Genomic DNA, 24,853 nt, shown 5'->3' with positions numbered 1-24,853 from the left:
GAAGATTGCTAACATTATTGGTTGTATCATAGGTAAGCTCCCCTCAACTTACCTGAGTCTCCCTTTGGGATCTAAACCTTCTGATTCCTTTTGGCTCTCTTTAATTGATCGATTTAATAGGAAGTTGGTTGGGTGCAAAGGCACCCTTTTGAGTCAGGCTAGTACAATTCAATTGCTGGAAGCTACTCTTCAGATCCTCCCAGTGTATGCCCTCAGTTTGTTCAAGATTCCCTCTAAATTTGCTGAAATTATTGAAAAAATTCAGAAAAGAATCATTTGGACTAGGGTTGAGGAAAAGAAAAGAATCCCTTTGGTTGCCTAGGAGAATGTCTATAAGCCAAGGAGATATGGTGGATTGGGAATTAGATGCATTAAAACTTTTAACAATGCTCTTTTGGCTAAACAGTTCTGGAGATCTTATGACTGTAGAAAGGAATGGACCACCTTATGACACAATAAATACCTCTCTAATGTTCATTCTTTGTAGGATTTTTTGAGTTCTTCTCATATCCCCGTTGGGTCTCATCTTTGGAATATTATCCTCAATGTTAGGGAAGTGGCTAGCTGGGGACCTATTGGAAGCTGGGGAATGACAGAAGTATCCGGTTTTGGGATGATTCCTGGATCGGGAATCACTCGCTTGCTTCTGATCCAACATTGGGATCTTTAAGGGATCTTTGTGTGGCATCTTTTGGCTTAATGGTGGCTGACTATTGGAAGGAAGGTAAGTGGGTGAATCTTTTTGTTTTTAATCCTTCTTTAACTCATTTGCAACATTCCCTATACTCTTTTGTTCTGGAGGATGGTGTAGAAGATGAGCTTATTTGGAAATTCACTCCTAATGGGAAGTTTTTTGTTGCTTCTATGGATTGTTGTAAGGATCCCATGTCTCTTGGTGTTCTAAGGTGTGGATCAAGGACCTCTCCCCTAAGGTCAATATTTTTTTTGGGCTCCTCTTTCTTAATAAAATCTTAACAATGGACAATCTTGCTAAGAGAGGATTTTCTATCCCAAATAGATGCTACTTGTGCATGAGGGATGTTGAATCTGTTGATCATCTATTTTTACACTGCTCTTACAGATCTGAGATTTGGGGACTAGTGCTTCAGAAATGGGGTCTTTGTTGGACTCTCCCGAGGGGCTTAAAGGAGTTTGTTCACCAATGGAACCCGCCCTCAAGAAATATTCTCTTGAAGAAGCTATGGTCCTTTGTGTTTCCTCACATGGCGTGGGGTTTATGGAAAGAAATTAATAATTGTATCTTAAGGAATATCCTTCTCCCTCCTGAAATTGTTTTCAAGAAACTCTCTAGAGCCATCTATGATAATCTCTCAACTGTTAGCTCCAATGTTCATTTTCAAAGTAGCATCCTTAAGGAGTATGAAGCCAATGTTGTCAAGGAATGGGATTTTGGTCATCTTCTTCAAATGGTCAAAACCTAAGGTTGATCCTAGGGACAACATTAGCTAGAATTTTCTACCCCAAGATTGGTGAAAATCAATTTTGATGGTGTGGCTAGAGGGAACCCTGGTCAAGCCGGTTGTGGGGGGTGCTACGAGATCACTATGGCAACTCCATTTCTGTTATTGTTCTCCCTCTAGGAAAACAGACTAATAATGTCACTGAAACTATAGGAGCCTATCACAGCTTAAAACTTGCTAAACAGTACAACTTTAAGCTTGTTTGGGTCAAGGGGGACTCAAAGAATATTATCAACTACCTAATGGGAAAATCTTCATCGGCTTGAAATGTTGATATATGGATGAAGAAGGCAAAAGATATTATAAAAACCTTTGATAGATGCATTATTGTTCATGTATATAGACAAGTCAATGTGGCAGTCGACTTCCTTGCCAACAAAGGAGTGACGTGTAAGGATCAGCTTAGTTGGACCCAAGGTGATAGGCTAGACTCATAATTTGTTATGCATTTGTTCCACGAGCAAAGTCAGTGGAGTAAATTTAATGATAACTCGTGCCATAATGACTCTGAGTGTTTCTAGAGTTTTTGATACTTTCCCAATTGAGACAGGTGGCCAGAGAGGACATAAGAATCGACACGAACTTATTTCACATGCTTTGTGGGCAATTTTAAACATTTTTTGGAGTCTAACTTTCACTCTGAAAATTCTTTGCAGTGACTTTTATAGAGAGCAAGTTAGAATGGGTGGTGCGAGAAAAAGAATAGAGCCGCCTAGCTGTGTAAAGTTGAAGAATGAAAAGAAGCTATGGCGGATTTTGGAGAAAGGGGAGTTTACTTCCTACATTGAGAGGCTACAAGGGCCTAATTAGGATATCACGAACTATTTTTCTCAGAACTGGAAGGATGGAATGATTGTTCTTCATGGTCAGAAGTTCCTAGTTGATGAAGCCCTTATAACACATGTCACAAGGTTATCCATGGAGGGTATGAATTATTACAGAGACAGAGTGTATACTGAGCAAGTTGTGCAAAATTTCACCAAGAAGGAGGTGAAGAGGGCCAAAATTGTTAAAAATATGGCCACTTACTATGGCATTGTGGTCATTAAGTCTTTATGGCATAAGCTCCTTAAGGTAATCATGAATTACCTTACTTTGGATGGTTGTTATACTAGGGTGTATGGTCATCACTTTGTTATATTGAATCATATCCACCATGGTGTGAACATGTCTTTCCCTTTCTATCTTATGTCTTCTCTTATGGTTAATTTTAGTGACCACCGCAAGAACCCTTCCAAGTTTCCTATCTTGCACGAATGTCTATTGGTCCTTATTGATTCCCATTTGCGTGCTCTTCCTCCCCCTGATGTTTATATCCACATTGCTTCTAAGAATGAAGATACTGGTGCGGGTGAGTCTGACAATGAAGCTTCTGGGTCTCGATCTGAAGGGAATTCCCCCCCCCTGAAAAAAGCTAAAATAGAAAAACCCTCGACTTCAAAACCTAAGGTGAGGAAGGGTATAAAAGGGAAAAATAATATTGTTATGTCCTCCTCCTCTACTTCTGCTGAGAATGGCTCCCCTTCTAGCGAGAAGGCAGAAGATGGTAAGAACCTTGAGTGCCACAATGTCACAACCTCTCCTTCATCCAATAAGGAGGTTGGTAATGTGGGTGTTGTTGAAATTAAATACCTTCATCTCAAGAGTGTCGAGCTTAACGATAAGAGGGAGGATTTTGATGATGTGTTGGGCATGGCTTGTGAACATGCTATTGACACTTTCAGCATGTTCAAATGATTGTTCCATGAACTAAAGGAGATCGGGATCAACCAAAGAGCCTTGGGAAGCAAAATGGAAGTGATCCCTACTGGTTCTAATCAAGGTAATCAGAACAATGTGGGGAATTGGACAGAGGATGAGAAGAAGTCGTTTATGGACTGCATCCGGAAGATGGGTGAAGGGGTTGATAAGCTAAAGAAAAGGCTAGAGGATTGCATTATCTGTGTTGAGGAAGGCTATAACAAGATCTAGGACACCCTCAAAACTATAATTGCAAGCAGTCACAAGATTGTCAAACAGACTGCAGTTGTTATGAACACTGTCGTGAATAGTCTGGAGTAATAGGATAGGGTTGTTGTCATTATTGGGGATGATGTTGAGGCGGCTCAAGGTGGAGAAGCACCCTGCAAAACGACTAGTGGGAATATTGAAGAAAAAGGTGGCTATTTAGAATGTGGATTACAAAGCTATTAAGACTGTTATTGATATAATGAATGTCCTTGAGGCTAAGGTCACTAAGACCCTCAAAAGCCTTATGTAACTAGGTTTGTGTTGATTTATGGTTGTTGGTTTTTTCTATGTTTGGGTTTGGTATCCTTGTTATCTTTTTGTGCCCAGTTGGGCTTTTGATGTCTCTTTGGTTGCTCTTTCAAATGATTTTCCACGCAACCTATTTTGTTTTGGATGTTAATCTCTGATTCTATTCCTCTTAGAATCATTTTGTAAAGGGTTTCGGCGTCCCTTCAAAACCTGTTTTGCCTTAATCCAAAACACAGGATTATTTGTCGAAATGTCTCATTGCAGTCTTGAGAATGTTTTTGAGATAAATCCCTCTTATGTGGCCATGTCCAATGTTTCCTTTCTTGAGGTTGATACTTCTACTTTGAACTTTGAAAAGTTCATGACAAAGGCAAGTAGTGAGTTACCACATGAGCAGAGAATTGTTGTTGTTCAAACATAAAATTCTCCTCGAGTCACAACTATGGTACAGGTAGAACTTGTTCTTTTAGAAGCCACCATTGTTGTCTCAAATATGAGCTCATTAGAACTACCCCCTTGGTTGAATTCGATCACACCAAAGAGGAAGAAGCAAGAGATTTCTCCTGATATCTTTGATTTTCGACAAGTTACAAAACTTAAGCCCGAAGCAGCGAAGAAAGAAAAGACAGTTTCACGGATGGTGGTGGATAAGAATAAGACAATGTATGCAGAAGTAGCAGAGCCACTAGTTGAAAAGCCACCAGAAGAGATGCAGTTGTCAAATTACAGGCTCACAAGGATACAACTCGGTAAGAAGACGCATACAGGTGTTATGCATGATGCCACGGATTCAGTAGCCCTCTTGGTCTAGAATTATGATGAATTATTGGCGAAGAAGAATGAGCTTAAAGAGAAGAATTCACAGCTCATTACATTAATTCAGAAGATAACAAATTCTTCAGAGCAGGTTGACCCATTGACTTCTTCTACTTCTGACGAATCTGTTAAACAAATGGAAAAGGTTTCTCAGAAAGCCAAAGCAGTTGATACCTGGGTTGATCATTTGATTGATCAAAGTACCCAAGTAGTGAAGAAGGCTTTGCATGTTTTGAGCAGCATTAGAGCAACAAGAACCAAATTGAATGAGATTTTGGAAGTTTTTGAGCAAAGCCTTAGCTCAATTGAAGAAGATTTGAAGATCTAGTATCAAATGGATCAGACTAAGTTAGAGGTATTGTGCAACAATATGATAATATCTGACAAAAAATGGTACATAGAATTTCATGAACTTTTGACAAATAAATCATTGGTTATCAAAGAACTCATCAAATGTGTTCAGGTGACACTTGAGATGAGTGGCGAGGTTGAACAAGGCATACTTTCTAATTTTGATAAAATGTCTTGTAAGATTCTAAATTCAGATGGAGAGTTGCTTGCAGCAGATGAGGTACTTGTAGAGAGGGTTTCAAGACTCCGCAAGGAACTAGAAGCAAGACAATTTGTTGTGGATTCAATCCATAGATTTATGATCTGTCAAGTATTTTATGATAAAATGCAAGTTGTTCTTGAAGAACATAAAGAAGCGACAGTGATCTATTATGATGTAATTATCAAGACTGTTGCAGTTGCCAAGAATACTTCAGGGCCCGATCCAGATAAATTGAAAAGATCAATCAACAGTTTCCAATCTTTCATGCTTAGGAATAAAAAGGAATAAAGAGTGTCTCAGGACACTTAGTATTTATTTTATGCATTTTGCTTTTGACAAGTTACATGTAAAGATGAATTTTGTGATTGCAAGTGTGTCTTTCACTTGCACTTCTATAAAATGTAATTACATGTTGAGCAACTACAAGTTGAGTTAGATTAGGACTGTAGTTGGTTTAAGTCATGGTGGTTGAGAGAATTTCTCAAGTTGGTTAGGATCCTCCCACCTTTTTCTCAAACTCCATCTCCTATATATACTTGAGGGAATCTATTGTATTTCTTATATTTTTGCAAGTAAATTCTGGAGGATTTTATACTCATAAAGACTCTGAGCTTTATACTTGTAAATTTTCATTTTCTGGGTAATATAAAGAAGTGTAAGATTTTAGAATTTGTGTTGAAATCTTGCTTAGCTCCCACTGTGTTCTTGTGTCATTGTGAGATATATCTTTGTGCTTACTTAAGATTGTCGAAGGTTGTTGGAAAGAGCTACACCCCAAATAATTACAGACTTTGTGTTGCAGATATTTAAGGTGAAATTAGTTTTAGTTCACAATTTGAAGTTGTAAAGTATTGCAAGACTTTGTGCTTGTGATAATTTTCATTTGAGTCTTAGAAGCACATTATATTTGCAGACTTTATGTTGTTGTACCTTGCACTTGTTCTTGAAAATTATTGTTATAAAAGGGTAGATAGGATTTTAGATATTCAAGACTTTGCGCTTGATATTGTTTTCTTGTCTCGAAGGAGGTGACGGAAGTCTTTGTGCTTTTAGGAAACTTCATTTCCTCTCTCATTTTCCTTTATAAGTTACTGCTATTTTTTATTTCCAATTGCTATTACTTTTCTTTGAAGAGGAAAGAATACAATTTTTCTTGAAAGAAGAAGAAAGACTATTGTCTCACCCATATTAGATTAGTTTAGTTTGTAGATAGGGGGAGCCCTCCCTAAACTAGGAGACTATCATACTCACACATTGTGGCTGAAACCACAATTTTGCACATCCCCTAAGTGTACAAAATTTTCAACCAACAATTCTTCTAATTATATTTTAAATTTCCCTCCTTGACATTTATAATTAAAAAATAATTTTAATTATTTAATTAGCTAACATTATCTTCTATAATTAAATAAATTATTTTGATTTATTTAATAATTCATTTCATAAATATATTTCTTCTTGTAGACACCTAAAATTGTCTTTTATTTAAAAAATATTTAATATTTATTTAATTATTTTTATCCTAATGTCGTCTATTAATTAGATAAATACTTATATTTAATTAATTCATTAAGCCTCTTCTTTCTAATTTAAATAAATATTTATTATTTATTTAATCCTACCTCTCTCTTAAATTAAATAAATATTTTATTTATTTAATTTATATAATCTTTCCTCTATTAATTAAATAAATATTTTCATTTATTTAATTAGTTTGTTTATCCTTTTCTTCTTATGCACATGACAACATGTCTCCCTAAATTACCTACTCCTTAATCTTATCCCTTCATTTCAATTTAACCTCTTAATCCTATTCACCCTTATCTTTTACCTTTTCATCTCTTAATCTCCTTCATTCATCTTTACCTACCCTCAAATCTTATTGAGTCTCTTTTATCTATGTGATCATGGCCATTCATCTTTGACCTCTTGATCCAAAGCCTCCTTTCTTAGGATGATCTCTATAAAAAAGGCTTGCTCCTCTCATTATCCATAATCAAGTAATCATTGGAGCACCTATACTCTACTAAAATCATTCTAGAGCATGCCTCATCAGAAGCATACATCATCACAACCACATCCATTCTTCTTAGAGCTCTTGTGCAAGTGCAACACAAATCTGAGAGCAATATTATTGAATACAAGATCATAGATGATAGGAGAACAATGGAGACAATCCTTCGATGCATATGAAGGTATACTTTTCTTCTTTCATTGTCATTTGTATGTATTTGAGATCTCCACTGAGTTTTGTTGAATGCATTTGTATACCTAAGGTTTGGTTGGATCTTAGTTAGGGTTAACAATAGAGTTCAAATTTGAAATAAACATTGTGGCACACTCAGTGGGACTCTTGTCCCTTGTTCCTAACATTTTTGCTTGAGTTTTAGGTGTTTTCAAATTTGCAGGTCATATTTTGCAACGGTTTTCTTCCTTTTTTATGTTTCTAACAATTTCTATTGTGTCTCTGTATTTTCTATCAAAAATCTTTGTCATTGCATCTCTACTTTGTTTTGGTGTATTACAGTCATTGCCGATGCATATACGATAGATCCTGCCACCTTTTTGGTCAATTAGAGTTTCCTGCAAATTTATTATTTTCCTACTTTGATGTGTATTTGGTTTTTCTTTCTGAATGTATGACAGTTTATGACACATATGTGGTTGTTATTGCCACATTTCTGGTTAACCTAGGGTTTTTATAATATTGTCAATTTATATTTCTGAAACATTTTTGGTATATTTTGATGTCTGTAGATAATATTTGTTGCATCTCTGGTTTTGCAGGTTTTTTTGATTTTGCAAGTTATCAGTCTATTATGTCCACGTTTCAGAAAAAGTATAACAACATTTTTGGCTTTTGTCATTTGGATTTTGCCTTTCATCTTTTGCATTTTCAGATTTGACTTTGATTTGGCTCCCTTGTTGGTACTAATGAAGTGGTGCAGCTTGTCAATCAGTTGTAGAAGGCCCCACATTCACCAATGAATCTTTTTTTGCTAGATCTAAAGGGGTTATTTTTGCAACTACTAATTGTGGTTTTGCAAGGGTAGCTAGTTGAGTGTTCATGTTTTCTTAGATTATCTCACATTTGGATTTGGTACTTTAAAATGAACTCTTGTTTGTTGTGTATTGTGTGTTTGCATGCTTTATGTTTAGAACCCAAAGGCATTGTGAAAGTATCCTCCCCCCTCGCTTTCATGGACCTTGGGAGTAAGAGAAATCATAATATCTTATTTTTCTTGTGTAGATGCCTTGGCTTTGGAGAAGTGATCACTCCAAAAGGGAACGAACCAAATCAACTTTTCCTTCAGCCTGTTATATAAGTGGTAAAGGTAAAAACCAGAGCCTAGCTTGGGTTTGTATGTCGTAAGTGTAAATTTGGGGTGGACTTAGAGCCACATAAGGTTGACTAAAGTCTTAAGTGGCTTACTAGCGAGTGTAGACACACAAGCCTCCCAAACAATGACTAGAAATTTTGTTGTAGAGGCCCACCCTTTTGATTGGGATTGTTGGTGTCTTGCTTAGTGCAAGGGATGTAGAATGCACCCTGAATTTACTCATCATATGGATCCCTTGAGATGAGATACAAATTTATGGGTTGTATAAGATATGTGTAGCTTCTAGAAAGAGGGTGATTGGGTCATGCTTCTAGTTTTGGAGCCCCCTACCTATTGTCTCTCACAAAGACATGAATGTCAACACCCCTTTAGGTGTTTTCACATTTGATTTGATAGGGATTCCAAGTGCGGGCATAAGTTTGTTGCCATTAGCCTTGACCTTAGGTATAAAGAATATTAGGCATGTCTTCTTTTGTGCTAAGACCAGTGGAAATTTGGGCTTTAAGGAGCATAGGCCATACCCTTATTGTTATTAATCATATCAACAACCATTATGTCTTCTTGTTTTTGGTGTTTTCTTGCCACAATAATCATCAAACATTCCAATTTGGTCACATTTGATACCCAAAACAAACCTAGATAGACATTAGGCAAACATTTTCATTAAAACCATGTATTTGACACTTTTTGACATGTGTTCAACACTTTTTGATGCATATTTGAGCATTTTTGTCATGTTCTTGGTTATTATACCCGAGTATCTAAGACTTATACCTATGTATCTAAGATTTATTCATGTGTATATGAGAACTTTTGCCACACACCTAGCTTGTGTAACTACGTATTTGGTAGTTAATCCTGTGTCTAGTTAAAGAGATTCAAGAGCTTCTATGTTGATTCATTAGAATTCCTAGTCACACAACTATCAATTCCACCATTGCTTCCTTTCCACTTTAGTCCTCGAATTCCATCCAAAACATCAATATTGTCAAGTTCAAAAAAGTTGCCTTTTGTTCTCATTATCTTGCATCAACCTCAACATCATTAGGTGGTTTTCTACTTAGATCTATCATCTCTCATGGTAGGATACCATCTCAATTTATTGAGCAAAGTCAACTTACCTTGGAATTATCATCTCCTAGGAAGCCATATCTTGCTTAAGCTATCAATTTGTGGCTATATATCATAGTCCCAATCTTGTCATTATTTGAGTCTCATCTTAGGACTTTGCAAGACAACTTTTGACCTTTTGTCATTCGAGACACTACTTATCCTAGTATTTACAATCCTTCTTGCCATCTTGCTATTTTAGCCCACATGTCAAACCTTTCCTTTTTATGGTTGAAACTAAGGCCCAAAATCTTAAAAGAGAAGCCCCAGAAGCTTAAAGGTCTCAAAACATGGATAGTTATTCTTATGACGAGTAGGAGTTTTATAATACTAGGACTATTAGAAACCAAGGTTATAACAGTAGTTTAGAGGATGATTCCCCAACCCTAGGAAAAAATCAAGACTTTATGGTCAACTCTAGGTGCAATAGGATGCTTTTCGCCATGTTGCATCAAGATGCACAACATTACTTTCTTATACTTGCTCAAAGTGGTGTCAAATTACATCTCAATTTTGATGTGTCTAAACTTAAGGAAGTTAACCAAAATTATTTTGGTACTAGTGGACCTAGATTTGGAGATATCCCCTTGCCTTAGTCACCTTCATCCTTTTCCAAAATCCAACTATTCCCCTTCAAGATGACCAAATGCATACGAAACAAGACCAAAGTGGACCTCATGTTACACTCTTTTCATGCATGGTTGAAACAACCATTTAAATAGCAATAGTGGACCTCATGGTCCAAATCATGGTCATACTTCTACCAATAACCAAAATGGCCCATCCAATAATCAAAACCAATATCACACTTCCAATACCGACCATACCAATAATCATAATACCAACCACAACCACCATGAATACCAACACCATCAAACTTATGTCCCTCCTCCAGGTGGTCACAACAAATAACTACATTCCTTCTCCACCTCTACCTGAGGATCAATACAATAACTATGTTCCTCCACCTGGTGGTCAATATCAAGCTTATATCCATCCCCCTTGTGGTCACTACAATTTCTATATTCCTCCCCGTCCACCCGATAGAATAGTCATAAGGACGGCTCAAAAAGATGTGGCACAACCTCATGGGGATTTGCAAAAAATGTGAGAATTACAATGACAATTGGCTAGCATGCAAACAGGGACCCCTATCAAGAATTGATATTTGTCCTTATCCTTTTGATGGGTCTATACCCATTCTACCCTTTCCCCTTGATTTTGATGTGCCTAAATTTGACAAGTATAGAGGAAAAGGTGATCATAAATAACATATTAGATAATTCTTCACAGCTTGTATAAAGGTGGATCACAATGATTCTTATCTAGTGCACCTCTTTCCATGCAACCTAATTGGACAAGCTATGGATTGGTTTTCACGATTACCTCTTGGGATTAGGTCTTGGGGTGAGTTGGTTGATAAATTCATTATACACTTCCCCTATAATATTGAGTATGAGGTCTCCATGACAAATATATGTAACATCAAGTAACGTAATGGAGAATCATTTTCATCCTTCTTATAAAGATGGAGAAGTTTGGTTAGCCATTGCTCTTGTCGTATTCTACAAAAACAGATGGTTGAGATGTTCATGCAGAACCTGAATCATGAGATTGTATTTGAGCTTCAAAAATTATGTTTGACAACATTTTAGGAAGTCATTGAAAAGGGTCTATCCATTGAAAAGATCCTACTTGAGCAAGGTACCATCAAGATCTACAAAGTTAACAAAGATTACCCCAATTCAAATAATAAGGAAAAACCCACTTTTGGAACAAAAATAAGAACATCGTTATGTTGGGGTTGTAGATGCAAATATGGTTAAGATGACCTAACCTTTGTTGAGCTTTCCAAGAGCTAGTACAACGAGAAATCAAGTTAATACCCAAAGGGCAACAAAACCCATTCACAAAGAAATTTTACACCTTTGGGTGAACCCATTGAATCAACATTGCAAAAGCTTATTGCTAATAAGTTCATTAGCATTCCAGAAGCGAAACCATTTGAACCTAGGATCAAGCTATCATGGTGGAATGACAATGAGTATCGCAAATATCATTGTAACAAAGGGCACAAGACTAGCAATTGTCATAATCTTAAGAATCTCATTGAGAGTGGCACAATTGAAGTTGAAGGTCATTCATCCAATGAAGAACGTGTGGTGATCAAGGATCTGTTGCCCAAACATGATAAGGGAAAAGCTCCCAAGACTACTTCTAATGCCAATGCTAATTATGCCAATCTCTCCTATGAGTATATAGTCAACCACAACACTGAGATGGACCATCATGTCTCTACCATAATTGCCAAAGATAAAGCCCCTACATGCATTGTAACAAACTATTAGGTAAATAGACTTTGCAAGGTTTCGTGTCCAAACCTACTTCCTCATCCACCTGACATGACCTTATTGATCAACTTAAAAAAACACCTACCCATATATCCAATCTCGAGCTTTTACATATATCCCCTTTGTATAAGATTATTCTAGACAAAGCATTACAGATTTTTTTGTACCTACTGACCTACATGTGGATCAGTTTCAAGCCATAGTGGGACACCCCTCCTCACCTCATCACCTTACATTAATGGAACAAGATGATACATCTCACCAACAACCTCACAATGCACATCTCCACATCAAAGCTTTTATCTATAAACATTGAATAAAACGAGTCCTGGTAGATGAAGAAGAGGATTTAAACATTTATAACTTGAAATTAGTTCTAGCATTAGGATTCTCTAAAGGGGATGTATATTTAAAGAAGACAACAATCAAAGCCTATGATGATGAAGAGCGCTCATCCAAAGGAACAATCACCTTGCCAATCAAAGTTAAGCCTATAGTAAAAGATGTGGTTTGCCAAGTCTTAGACCTCGATCTCACTTATAACATACTTTCGGGTCATCTTTGCATACATGTCATGAGAGTTGTTCCTTCTACATACCATCAATGCATCAAATTTTCATATAATGGAATAGAAATTACCATTCCCTCTTATCCAAATTCATATTTGTATTGCAATAACATTTGTCCTAAGCCTGAAGCTACAATGCCTATCAATCGAGAAGCCAGTTCATCTTCGTCCTATGTTGATCCTACATCATTAAACGATACCACTTCCAAGAAACCTGGGATCAAGGCCAAGGTCACTTAAAAGGAATGGGAGAGTATAATTTGCAACAATCCATGTATCTTAGACAACTTATGGGCTCCCTTAAGACTTATGGCAAACCACAGTCATCATAACCTATGACAATAGTTACTATTAAATGGGATCCTACAACCTTTACTAGATGGGATGAAATGGAAGATGGAGACCTTTTAAAAATACCATTTAAAGAACCAGAGGAATAATCAAATCAAGATGATATCAAAATACCTATTAAAAACTATGGTAATGGTTTTAAGTTCTTATAGAAAATGGAATACAATGGTAAAGGTCCTCTTGGCTTACAAAAATAAGGAATGGTAGAACCTCTTCTAGCTAAATTAGTACCCCTGAAACAAAGGACTAAAGGACTAGGATACACACCTTTAAGATTATGTGGTCCTAATATTAAAACTCAAGAAACAGTGTAAATAGTCTCATCTACTTCTACCAAAGATAATGAACAATCCAAAGAATATTATCCATCCACAGATTCTAAAGAATGGGAATGAGGCTCAGATAAATTCTCTAGCAATTATGACCTCGAGGAAACATTCAAAGAACTTGGTGAGCCTACTTTTGAAGAGAAAATCGAGGTTGGGCAAACACAGATCATGCCAAGAGTAGACCATCCCATCCCTCAAGATAAGCATGTTAGTGGCGAAGCATGGATAAAAACGTTGTGGGATCCCAAACCCTCTACATCTCAAGGTTTAGGGCCTAAACCACAAAAGGTGAGAACCCTTGATACTGAGTGTCCTTCTAGTAGTGTCGATCAAACTACCTCCACAATCAAAATTGGTGAGGAGAGTACCAACAGTGACCCTAATGATATCATTGACATTTATGAAGATTCATGCATCTTTACCCTCATTGCCTTTGAATTCGACCAAAGTGATGGCCTTCCACTTGTTCACCCTCAGCTCATAGATTGGGACCAACAAGGGCATCCATAACTTGATACATTAAAAACTGATGAGGCCACTATTGATTGCCTTGGACTTCAAGATGATCTCCCTATCGAGGACCATGGAGTGGGATTTGTCATTAAACTCAACAATGTGGCTTATTTTGGAGAGGCACACCTTTCAATCACAAAAATATAAAAATAAATAATAAAAGACCTTATGGTGAAAACTACACTACGACAATATTAGACCATAAAAAAGTAAAAATAAAGGATATATTGGATGGTGAAAACCTCTTTGCTAGAGGATGGAAGGCTTGATACTCTCCACTAAACATCATATCATGAGCGATCACCTATGTAAATAGAAGAGACAATAGTGACCAACCTTAGGAATGAAGAAGATCCTCATAATATCTATCTTGCAACATCATTGACAAAACAAGAGCATTCCAACTTTGTCATATTTGTCAAGAAATGTCATATCAACTTTGCATGGTTATATACCAATATCCTTGGTCTAGATTTGGATCTTGCCATGCATCACTTAACAATTGCACTAGGCACAAAACCTCTAAATCAAAAGTTGAGAAAAATTAATCTACAAGTAGCACTTTTGGTCAAGGTTGAGCTTGAAACATTATTTGATGTTGGTTTCATCAGACCAATAGATTACCCAAAATGGATTTTGAATGTTGTATCAAACCAGATGGTCACATTAGAATATGTACGAATTTCAGAGACATCAATAAAGCTTGTCCTAAGAATGATTTTCCATTACCCAACATAGATTTAATTGTCTATCTTATGACTGGACAAGCAATGTTATCACTCGTGGATGGATTCTCCGACTAAAACTGAATTAAGATTGCATTTAAGGACCAACATAAAACAAATTTCACATGTCATTGAGAAAAATTTTGTTGAAATGTCATGCCTTTTGTTTTCAAAAACGCTGGTGCTACTTATCAAAGGGCTATGACCACTATTTTTCATGATATGATGCTTTAATGGAACACTATGTTGATGACCTCTTGGATAAATTGCTCACAAGAGAAAACCATTTGGATGTCCTAGACAAAATCTTCACTCGACTAGAAAAGTATAAAGTGCAATTGAATCCCAAGAAATGTGTCTTTGGAGTAACCTCTATGAAGTTCTTAGGGTACATTATGTCACAATGAGGTATTGAAGTTGATCTAGCAAAGGTCATAGCTATCTTAGAGATGCCTCCACCAAAAAATATTAGTCAACTCTGATCACTACAAGGAAAACTACATTCAATTTGAAGGTTCATTGCACAACTTATTAATAAGTGTCATCTTCTTATGATAATTAAAGGCATTTAAGAAGTGTTAATTTCTTCAGTGGTTGAGAAAATGTTCTAATGTATTTAGCAAACAAATTAAACTACAAAGATCCCAATAGATCCTTTTGTTGACCATTTGATTTCAAATTAGGTTATAATTAATTTGGACAATAGTGCATAATGCTCCCTATATACCATGCATCATAGTATAAGTTTTAGAGAATAAATGTAACCAAATACATTTCCTTTGAGATAACCGTATAATAAATTGAGCTCTGATATCACTAGTGTTCCATATGTTACCTCATCAACTCCATTAGCAACAAGCATGGTCATTTATACACCATCTTGTTTGTTTTGGCTGGTGCCACTTTAAATCAGTTTAGGTGGATGTAATTTATCATTATGAACATTAAAATCAATTTTCACACAACTAGATTCCTGATTGTTTTGGCTATTGCCAATGTAAGTCAGTTTGGGTGCATGCAATTTATTATTATTAACATTAAAACCGATTTTCATTATGTTTTAGTTACCGTCATTTCGTTTTTATCATAAATGTTGACTAACCTTATCGATTCATATAAATCATATCCTACAAGCTGAAACTATTTTGTAAAGAAAAAATATCAACTTCATTGCAAATAAGCAAGCGCATCGATATTCCCAAGATTCCTTGAGATGGAACACATACATACAGGTGAATTGTCCCTAACTCACAAAATTGGTTTTTAAAATTTAACAAATCTTTGCAAGACGATTCGTACTTGAATTGCCGCCTCTTCTTCAAAATAACGAGATAATACGAAAAAATGTCCTTGGAGTGAATACCTTGCGAGATAAGATTAGCTATACCTTGCGAGATAAGATTAGCTACCAAAAACCATATAAATGCTCTTACCCAATGGATTTCATAAAAAAGCTATTGCCTATATACATATGCTTTTATCCTAGTTTCATGAAAGTCTCGAGTAACAAAAATAGTAGTATCTCCCGTTTTACTTTGTATGTGTTCGAATATATTTATTGTGACTGACTTCGCAAACATATGATTACCACAATTAAGCTTTGCCTGATCATTTGTCTAAATATGAAGTAATGCAAAACGCTTTGATTTTATTGGCAGCAGCCATACGAGCAATGTTGTTCCATGTATTTCTCGAAGCCAAATTTTCATTTTAAGGGATAGAACACACTTTACATTACTTTCAGCTTGGATCAGCAACTGTGAATATTGGAAGAATGTTGAATTCTACTCAAGATCAAGACTACAAACCAAAATGTGCATGCATAGACCTTCCTATTCCTTGTGACCCAAAATGGATACTGTAGGGGGAAAGGAGCTTTTTTATTTTGTTCTCACCATTTCGTTTATCTGCTGTAAAATCATCACGTTCATACAAATATTAGTGCTAGAGAACGTTAAAATTGTTTCAAGCCGCTCCCAAAAAATATTTGATTAACCTGAAATAAAATTAAATGGATGCATTTCCAAACAAGGAAAAGAACTTGGAACTCACAGAAAGTTCCTTGGCCTTCTGTTCATCAAAGCCAAGATTAGCCAGTATTTGTTGACCCGTGCAGCCTTTTTGAGCCCAAATTCCAAGTAACATGTGACTACTTGTCACCTCATCGCTTTGCCCTGTATATTGGTGAATTTTTTCCAAGATCAACACGATAATTGATTTAGTTTTCATTGTGCAAAAACATTAATATAATGCTTAAAATCCAACACCTAATTGACAAATTAAAGATAACCTGTAAAGAAAATTTTGAATGCAAGAATAATGTAAAAATACGGCTTGTTCCTAGGCAAAGAACATGTGCCAAAAACTGCGATAAGTGTTCCAAAAATAAAGCTAGAATCAAATCAAGGTGTATCCCAATATAACAATAATGGATTGTCAACATTTTAATGTTTGTCCCAAACCAAATACAGTAAGTTCCATTGCACAAAAACATCAAAAACTTAATTTATGGATAGATACAAGTCACGCTCATTAGGTGTGTGCCATCCAATTCTCTAAAATTCTATACATTCTTTCTTCCAACATTTTGGTATCAAAGAGAGGAAATGCTAGAAAGGATACGCTGATCCAGAACGAGGGATGCTTTGGAGAGGGTACAATGACCAGGAAGAGGATTCAAGGGATAGGATAATTGCTGTAAAAGGAGTTCTGACCAATCAGCATCAAATTGGCATCTTAAGTGGCAATTGTGATCACAAGGAAGAGAAATATGCTGTCGAACCAGCTGTCCAAAGAGACACAAATTGCAGTACAGATGAACACTCGTACAAATGAACAGCGGCACAATGTGTGCACGAGCAGTACTCATGCTGATGAGTTTTCTGAGTACCATATTTGTACAGATGAATGGTGGTCCAGTACATTTTGAAAAATTGATTCTCAAATCTGTTTGCTGTATTTCTCTAGTTGAAACCCAATTGTAATTTTTTGTTAAGGGCTGACTGTTTGCTGTCAATGGCCAATCGAAGAAAAAGAGACAGCTATCAAGGGGTAATTTTAGAAAGTACATTGTGTACTGAGTTTTTTCGAACCCTTTGCAAAAAACATTCTGAGAACATACAAATTTTGTACATTTTTTCTAAAAAATCCTACATCAGTCTGAATATTTTAGGTATGGAAGTTGCTGTAAACCGTAAGGTTGCATAGTCATGGCCAATATACAAAACTATGTTCTACCTAAAGCCCTAAACTTGACATGCCAACACTTTAATGTCCAGAGTCACAAATACTAACCATTCCTGAGCATTAGAATTGTGACAGAATAATTCTAAAAACAAAAACCAGAATGTCTTCAAATATTGCAGATTTTGATAATTGTCATAAAGACGCCTTGGTTTTAAAATTGTCCATTTCTGGTATCTTGATCCAAGAAGTTTGGAATGCCATTTCCACTAGTTATCTTTGGGAGAATCTAAAAGTAGACATCAAACTTCTGAACAATGTCTAGTCTTGTATTTGGAAAATCTATTGTTCTCTACTATGTTAGGTGAGGATGGATCACTATCAAAGCATCTACTTAGGGTGACAGACCTAAGAGATCAACTAGTAATATCAATAAACCAATATGAAGATAATACAATTTCTATGGTCATCAATAATTTGTTTGGCACAATCGTTTTAAACTTTAGTGGAGTCTTTTAATCTTTTGGATGAGAGTCAAGACCCTCACTTTTGAAAAAATCTGTTCATATGTTATGCAAAAACAAGGGAGACAAATGCAAATGGTGAGTCCCATGTGCACAATTTGAAAGTGCACTTGTTTCATGGTATAAGGGCAAAGCAACAAAAAAAAAAATATTATCATATGTTCAAACATCAAAAAAGAATGTCAAAACATGTAATGCCTTTCCGTTTGTAGCCTAGACATATACATCTCCGCATTGTTTTCCGACTATGTCGTAGGATGCATAGGTCGTCTTTGTGCTTGTGTTTCTTGATGTATATGGGCAACAGTGATAAAGCTTCACCGATTTCTTTATGACTTATGTTCTTGCCTTGCTTTGTGTGTGTGGATCTCCCACATGTTCGAGATGAGGATCCCTCAACCTATTGTTGGTATTATGTGCATTGCAATGCAAGTAAGTTATTGTACCAAGTTCCTTGTAAGGACTCGATGTATTCTTTTGGGGTGATATCTTCCATGATGCATGTGAGATGGTAGTCTACATAATTATTATTGTTATGCTTCAATTCAACGATGTGCAAGACATTAATTATATGTGGATTAAATGTGGTTACGACTTTATGATGTTTTGAGACATTAGTATTTATGTTGTGATTAAATGCCAACATGATTTATATCAATTGAATGCGATGAATTTTTTATTATGATATTGAACCTCATTGGATGATTTTACTATGCTTCAGCTATTATCTATATATATATATATAGGTACACTTGACATTTGTGGAATGGTTTCAGGTATAGGTTATTTCTTCACCTAGCTCCACAGATCTAAGTTATACCCCAACTGTGGCTATATTGGAGATGTCACATTGGCCATAATTGTTGTCTTACCCATTGTACTCAGTTCAAGTACGGTTTCCTCTTATGTTATTTCCATAATTTACCCTAAATATTGATGATTGGTATAATTCGAGAACCCCAACCCTATGTGAATGCCTAGCGAATGTGATTTAATATTTGGTTTAGATTCCTGTTTTTTGTAAGTTTAAAGTGAAATATGCTGATTTGCAATTTAAAAAAAAATTTAAATGAGGATTTAATGCAATCCATGTGTGGGTTTGGGTGACATTAGGGTTATTTGTTATCAAGTTAAAGAATAAAACTGGAATTGGGGTTGAATAGGAAAAAACGTTGTTCATTTTTGTACTTAGTAGTTTTGGGAAGAAATGAGCATAGTGAAAACCCTCTTTTCGAGGAAAATTGATTTGTTCATTGTGAGAGCATTGGAGCACCGAATTGCATAGGATTAACTGCATTGGGATAGGATTGGGAGGGAAAGTTGCACCTGTGATTGTGTGTGCTTTCATTCACCATATTCAAAGATCCTTCATTTGAGGTTTTTGCTAGAAATTGAGGCATTTTGTTGATTCTTCATTTATGCTCCATTTCAATTGTTTTGAAAGGTTCATTAGTATTGGTAGGATGTTACTACTCTTCCTTGCACTTTGTTTCATTTAATTTGAGTGAATATAAATTTATATGATAAAATTTTGTTGATTTTTCAAAATATGGGGTTATTATGCCCAATTTTTAAAAAATGATCAAAAAGTGAATTTTTATGTAAAAAAGTGGGTATTACACACTTTTTTTGCAAAAGGGTATTCTTAGAGTTTTGATTTCATGAATTTCAATTTTTAGTGAAAAACGAAAACTATTTTAATGGAATTCTAGTGAAATTTCTTGGTTTTTGTGTTTTTGAGAAAATGAAAAAATGAGAATTTATGATGAATTGTGATAGATTATTATGTGGGAATGAAGATGTACTTAATAATATCTGAAAACGAATCTGTTTGCATCATGTTGTGCAAAATGTTGTAAAAATGGAAAATGATGTGTTGTTTGGGTGTTTTGGGTTATTTGTGCATTGTGTTGGTTTTATGTCGCATTCGTTGGAGAATGTGATGAGCTTAGGATGTAGGTATTAGAGAGGGTTACAGGAGTGGCTCCCAACGTGTCCCTAGCCCAAAGTGACACGGAAGCAATCACGGGTGGGGAGTTGTTTAATTAAGTGGAAATTAATGAAACATGGGTATCATGCCTTGAGTGCTTGTATAGGCCAAGGATGACTTGGCAAGATATGTCCGCTCTTGGAATGTTGGACCTGTCTATCCTCATTTGTATGAGGGAGTACTAGGTTCCATATGATGCCATCCCTTCAAGCACACATGATGACACTCTCTTACAAGCTCTATAGTATCTAGTCCTAGCATAGTTTGAGTATCACTTGAAAGATGAAGTGATGGTGTTGACTTTATTTTTGCATTCTTGAATGCCTTGGATTACTTGAGATTGAATGTTGTGTATTCCTTGTGATTGAATGTCATGTATTCTTTGCATAGAAACGAGACTCGAACTCAATGCGGACTCAGCAAGGCTGACCCGAAACGAGACTCGGCAAAAAACTCGGTAGGACTCGGCAAGACTTGGCAAAAACCAATTTCTAGTGAGTCTTGCCTAGAGCAAGTTTCTGGAGAGTCCCCAATCCCTGAGACTCGGCTAGGATCACTCAGCTCGGGACTCGAGGAGTCCTGGATCTATGATTCTTTGTGTTTGGAAGTGTTTATGCCCTTCTCCCCATGTGTCTTGCATGTGTGCATGTGTTTGGGCCTTGTGACTATCTCCTAGCATGGGGAACTAGATCTTTCGACTCCACGTGGTTGGGTGGTGTGTAAACCACCGTTGGGGTCAGGACAATAGCAGACCGAAATTTGTTCAATGGATCCTTCTCTTCTTGTGGTCACTATATGTACTTGATTTATTCAGTAAATGCAAATTGTAGATTGAAAGGACATTTGAGTCCTCATGTAATGAAGTTGTAATATTATTTTATGGATAAGGTAAAAATGAACTTAGGAACTTTTTGGGGGGCTTAAAATGAATCTAGTGAGTCTTGGAGTTGTTTGAAGTGTCTAGTAGACCCACCTTGTAGTCGTTGTGTCTCCAAACGCTGAACTCTGTGGTGTTGTGAAGTTTTTGGGCCAAATCGAACCCTTTTGTAGCGCCTTGTAAAGTCATGCAAAAGTCATAAAGTGTCGTAAGTGTTTTCCCTTGCATCTTTTAGCTTAGGGCAGGAGGTAGGAGCATTGATGATGCCATTACACACCTCCCAATCTTCTCTTTTCACATTTTAGTGATGTCTAGCACCCAGAAGAGTCGATTTTCTTGTTCTTCCTCGAGTCAAGTTTTGGCATTTTATAGTACCTAGGATGTTGTAGACCTTTGTGGTTGAGTTCTTTGTGCTTGGGGTGTGTCCTGGTGACCAATCCCTAACTCTAGATTGCTCACTTGCTAGGACACCAATGCCAAGATTGTACTACAACACCTATATTGGACTACAACACCCAACAAGACTATAGCACCAAAACTAGACACCAACGCCAGACTGGGACTCCAACGCCTGGGCACTAATGTCCCTCTTTGGCACTTGTCTCCCCCTAGGCATTAATGTCCCGTTTGGGTGCTAATGTCCTGAAGGTGCCCAATTTTGTCATTTCATCGTCAAAAGGTGTTTGTCCATCATTTTCCAAGGTGACCCTATATATGAAACTTGGTCCCCTTGATCTCGAGTCTCCCAAGCCATCATTATGTTGACGAGTGTCTTGCATCAAGAATCAAGGCATCTCCTTGCCTTGGGAAGTGTGTATTTGCTTGGAAGTGACTCATTGTCCTTTCATTCAGTGGAGAGTTTGTACCTCTATAATGTCCCCTACTGGGAGTAGCCTGTTTCCCATTATTAAACCATACATCAACACACTTATCATGCAATCAGTCAGATTATTAAAACTAGATAAACAATTAATTATTCATAATACAATCAATAATTATTATATTTAGGTCCCATCCTTACTTCTTTCCTAACCCTAATGGAGGATGGGGATTTACTATCATAGGGTGCTTGGAAACTAGTCTACAAGTAGGCTCCCTCAAGGTTTCAAAACTCCGTCCATACCCCATCTTGGGCTTACCTATCTTGTGAGGATTTACTCTGCCTCTCCCTACACACACCAACCTATCCTCTCGAAGGCAATAGTGGATGATTAAAGACTAGGCCATTAACATAATACTCTTTCATGTATTACGAATGTATATGTACATAACTGAAATTAAGTATAAATATGATTTATTATTATTAACAAATGCAAATCTTATTGACAATATTTCTTTTATATATAGTTATACCAGAATCTATAACAACTTATACTATATTTATATATATGCTGATTATTCTTGATAGAATGCAGACATAACATAACATAAATGTAAACCAGCATATGATCATGAGTACGATACAGCATACCAATCTGCTATTCTAATACTGATAATATGTAATTCTGATTTCCTCTTTTATACAAACTCCATGTCTTTTCTTCTTTTCCCTTCGATGCTATGAACTTAAGATATAGATGTATAAATTATTTTATGATGATCCTTCTGCCACCATCCTGTCTTTCCTTCTTATACCCTTCTCAATAGCTGAAGGGATGTGATGCTTGAGGTGGACCTTTCTCTTGAAAGGTGGTGTCTCCTATTTACTTCAATCACTACTTCCCTTACTATTGGTTGCCTTTACCAAATCGTTTATTGATTTAATGAATTGCATCTTATGCCTGTGATATTACTTTATCCTTAATACAGTTTTGTCCCTTAATCAATCCAATGCCTGCAATATCTTCTATCCGCATATTTTCACAGGGAAACAAGACAAACGGTTCTTCACTCCAAGCAGCATGACAACCTCCTGGTCAGGCAACCTCTTGTGTAGGTTGGCCTTCGTGTTTGAGGATCATCTTTGGTCTTGTTGAGTGGACTAGAGGTGACTATACTTTCGTCCCACTCCTTGCCTTGGAAATCATGTTTCATACGACACGTGTGTGCATTATAGTGCAAGTGCAACATGTTGTCATCATATCTTTAGTGTTGTTTGTTGTTTCAAAAAAACAAAAAAGTTGTTCCATCAGGTTTAGACAGAGCATTACTAAACGATTATAATCTATCTCATAAGAAGCAATGGACTTAAGCTAGTGTGGCATTTGAGGTGAAGCAAGACTCGAGAGAAGAACAATATGCTCATATGATGTCCTCTTGAGATAATAGCAATGCAACTAGTTGATAATTTGATTCTAATGCATCTCGACATTCACTTGCTACAGAGAACAATATGTCTAATCTACTAGTGACTTTAATTCTGTAAATATTGTTTCTTTGGGTGATGTAGAACATGTGTAGAAGGGATAGAAGATGTCCACATTGTTCTTAGTGATGCAATGAAATTCATAGTCAAGGACGTTAGATAAATTCTCCACTAATCAATTTGTGGAATGGAGTGTATTGTGACTAACATCAAGTAAGACATAATGCTTGTTGGACGCTCCTAATCTGGCTCCAAAACCGCGCTATCGTACAACCGATAACTTTTGTGTTGTGCGGAGAGAAAAACTGCAGAATAGGCACAGAATGGCTGCGGGGCTCGGCAGAAGCATTGCAGCCGCTATCCCCCACTTTAGTATAACACGAAGGTTATCGGTGTACGACAGTGCGTTTTTGGAGCCAGAATAGCTACAGCCATGGTTGCTCTAGGCTTTAAGGCGACATGGTTTATACAAGCTAGTTCATCATGTCACCATTGATTTACATGAGGGTATATCTCTTGAATAGAAATCCACATAAAGCCTTGCCAGTTGTCACACCTAAAGACTCCTAGTCCATGCTCAAACCAAAGGTAACACGTTTTTATGTTTTTGGTTCAACTGCATACATTTTGCTTCTTAATAGTAAACGGAAGTAAGCAGATTCAATGAGCTTCAAATATTTATTTGATCAATATAGCATAACAATCGAAGGCACATAGACCCATTGATACTTCCACTATCCAAGTCGGAGTTTGTCAAGACGCTAACGTAAGAAAAACAAAACTCAAAGAAACTCAAAGAAAATCAAAGAAAGGTTTTGTTTTTCTAATTTTGCAATAACTCCTTCAAAACTTAATCAAATGATCTCAAATTTGGATTGTAGCAGCCTTGTTATGTCCTACAACTTAACTCTATCTAGCACTCAATTTTTGAAAATATTTCTAAGAAATTCACTTTTGAAGCCTTAGAAGCAAATTTAGTGAAAAATCTAATTTTGCAATAACTCCTTCAAAACTACTTCAAATTATCTCAAATCTAGATTGTAGAAGTTTGAAGTCCTTAATTAACCCTGCAAGTTGCCAAAAAGGAATTCATCAAATTAAAATAAATATGAGCATCACAATCTAAACTCCTAAATAAAAAAAGAAAAATCACCTTGTTTCTTTCGTTCTAGACACAAAGATCATACTCTAATTAAAATTGTAATGAAATAACTTACATGGGAGAATAATATAATAGGAAATATGCTATGAATAGCTAATAACAATAAGCCACTTCAAGGAGCACTACCTCCAATAGTTTTCAATAAAATCAGAATACACAATATGATGATAATAAACTAGCCACTGCCTCCTATACATACCATACTTTTGCCATGGAAGCCATCCAAGCTAACTTAACAACCTATATAAGACTCTATAAATGCTCATATAACTTAATTAAGGGTTATGCTATGCTAGCCACAAGTTGGCCACACATATCCCTATGCAAACTCTAGGTTAAGGGCAACAATGTGCTAATGTGCTAATAAGAGGGTTAAACTCGTGCTATGACTATATTTCTCTTTAGATGCTGAAGA

At 36.3% G+C, this 24,853-nt stretch overlaps 1 protein-coding gene across 2 annotated transcripts in view; it reads right to left on the bottom strand.

The window, feature by feature from the left end:
* Positions 1 to 15,798: 15,798 nt before the first annotated feature.
* Positions 15,799 to 24,853, bottom strand: part of LOC131063377 (ATP-dependent Clp protease ATP-binding subunit CLPT1, chloroplastic) — a 113,171-nt gene continuing 104,116 nt past the window's right edge. Inside the window, exons 5-6 of one of the 2 annotated variants that reach the window (XM_057997176.2) lie at positions 16,450 to 16,571; positions 15,799 to 16,304 (exon numbers count right to left, since the gene is read on the bottom strand). In XM_057997176.2, the coding sequence (XP_057853159.1) occupies positions 16,278 to 16,304; positions 16,450 to 16,571 (149 nt within the window). In that variant the 3' untranslated portion in view covers positions 15,799 to 16,277. Of the gene's footprint in view, positions 16,308 to 16,449; positions 16,572 to 24,853 lie in introns of both variants that reach the window. The other variant, XM_057997175.2, reaches the window with a different exon arrangement.

Source organism: Cryptomeria japonica, chromosome 10 (assembly GCF_030272615.1).
Source record: "Cryptomeria japonica chromosome 10, Sugi_1.0, whole genome shotgun sequence".
Lineage (NCBI taxonomy): Eukaryota > Viridiplantae > Streptophyta > Pinopsida > Cupressales > Cupressaceae > Cryptomeria > Cryptomeria japonica.
This window is presented reverse-complemented; position numbering and strand designations above follow the sequence as displayed.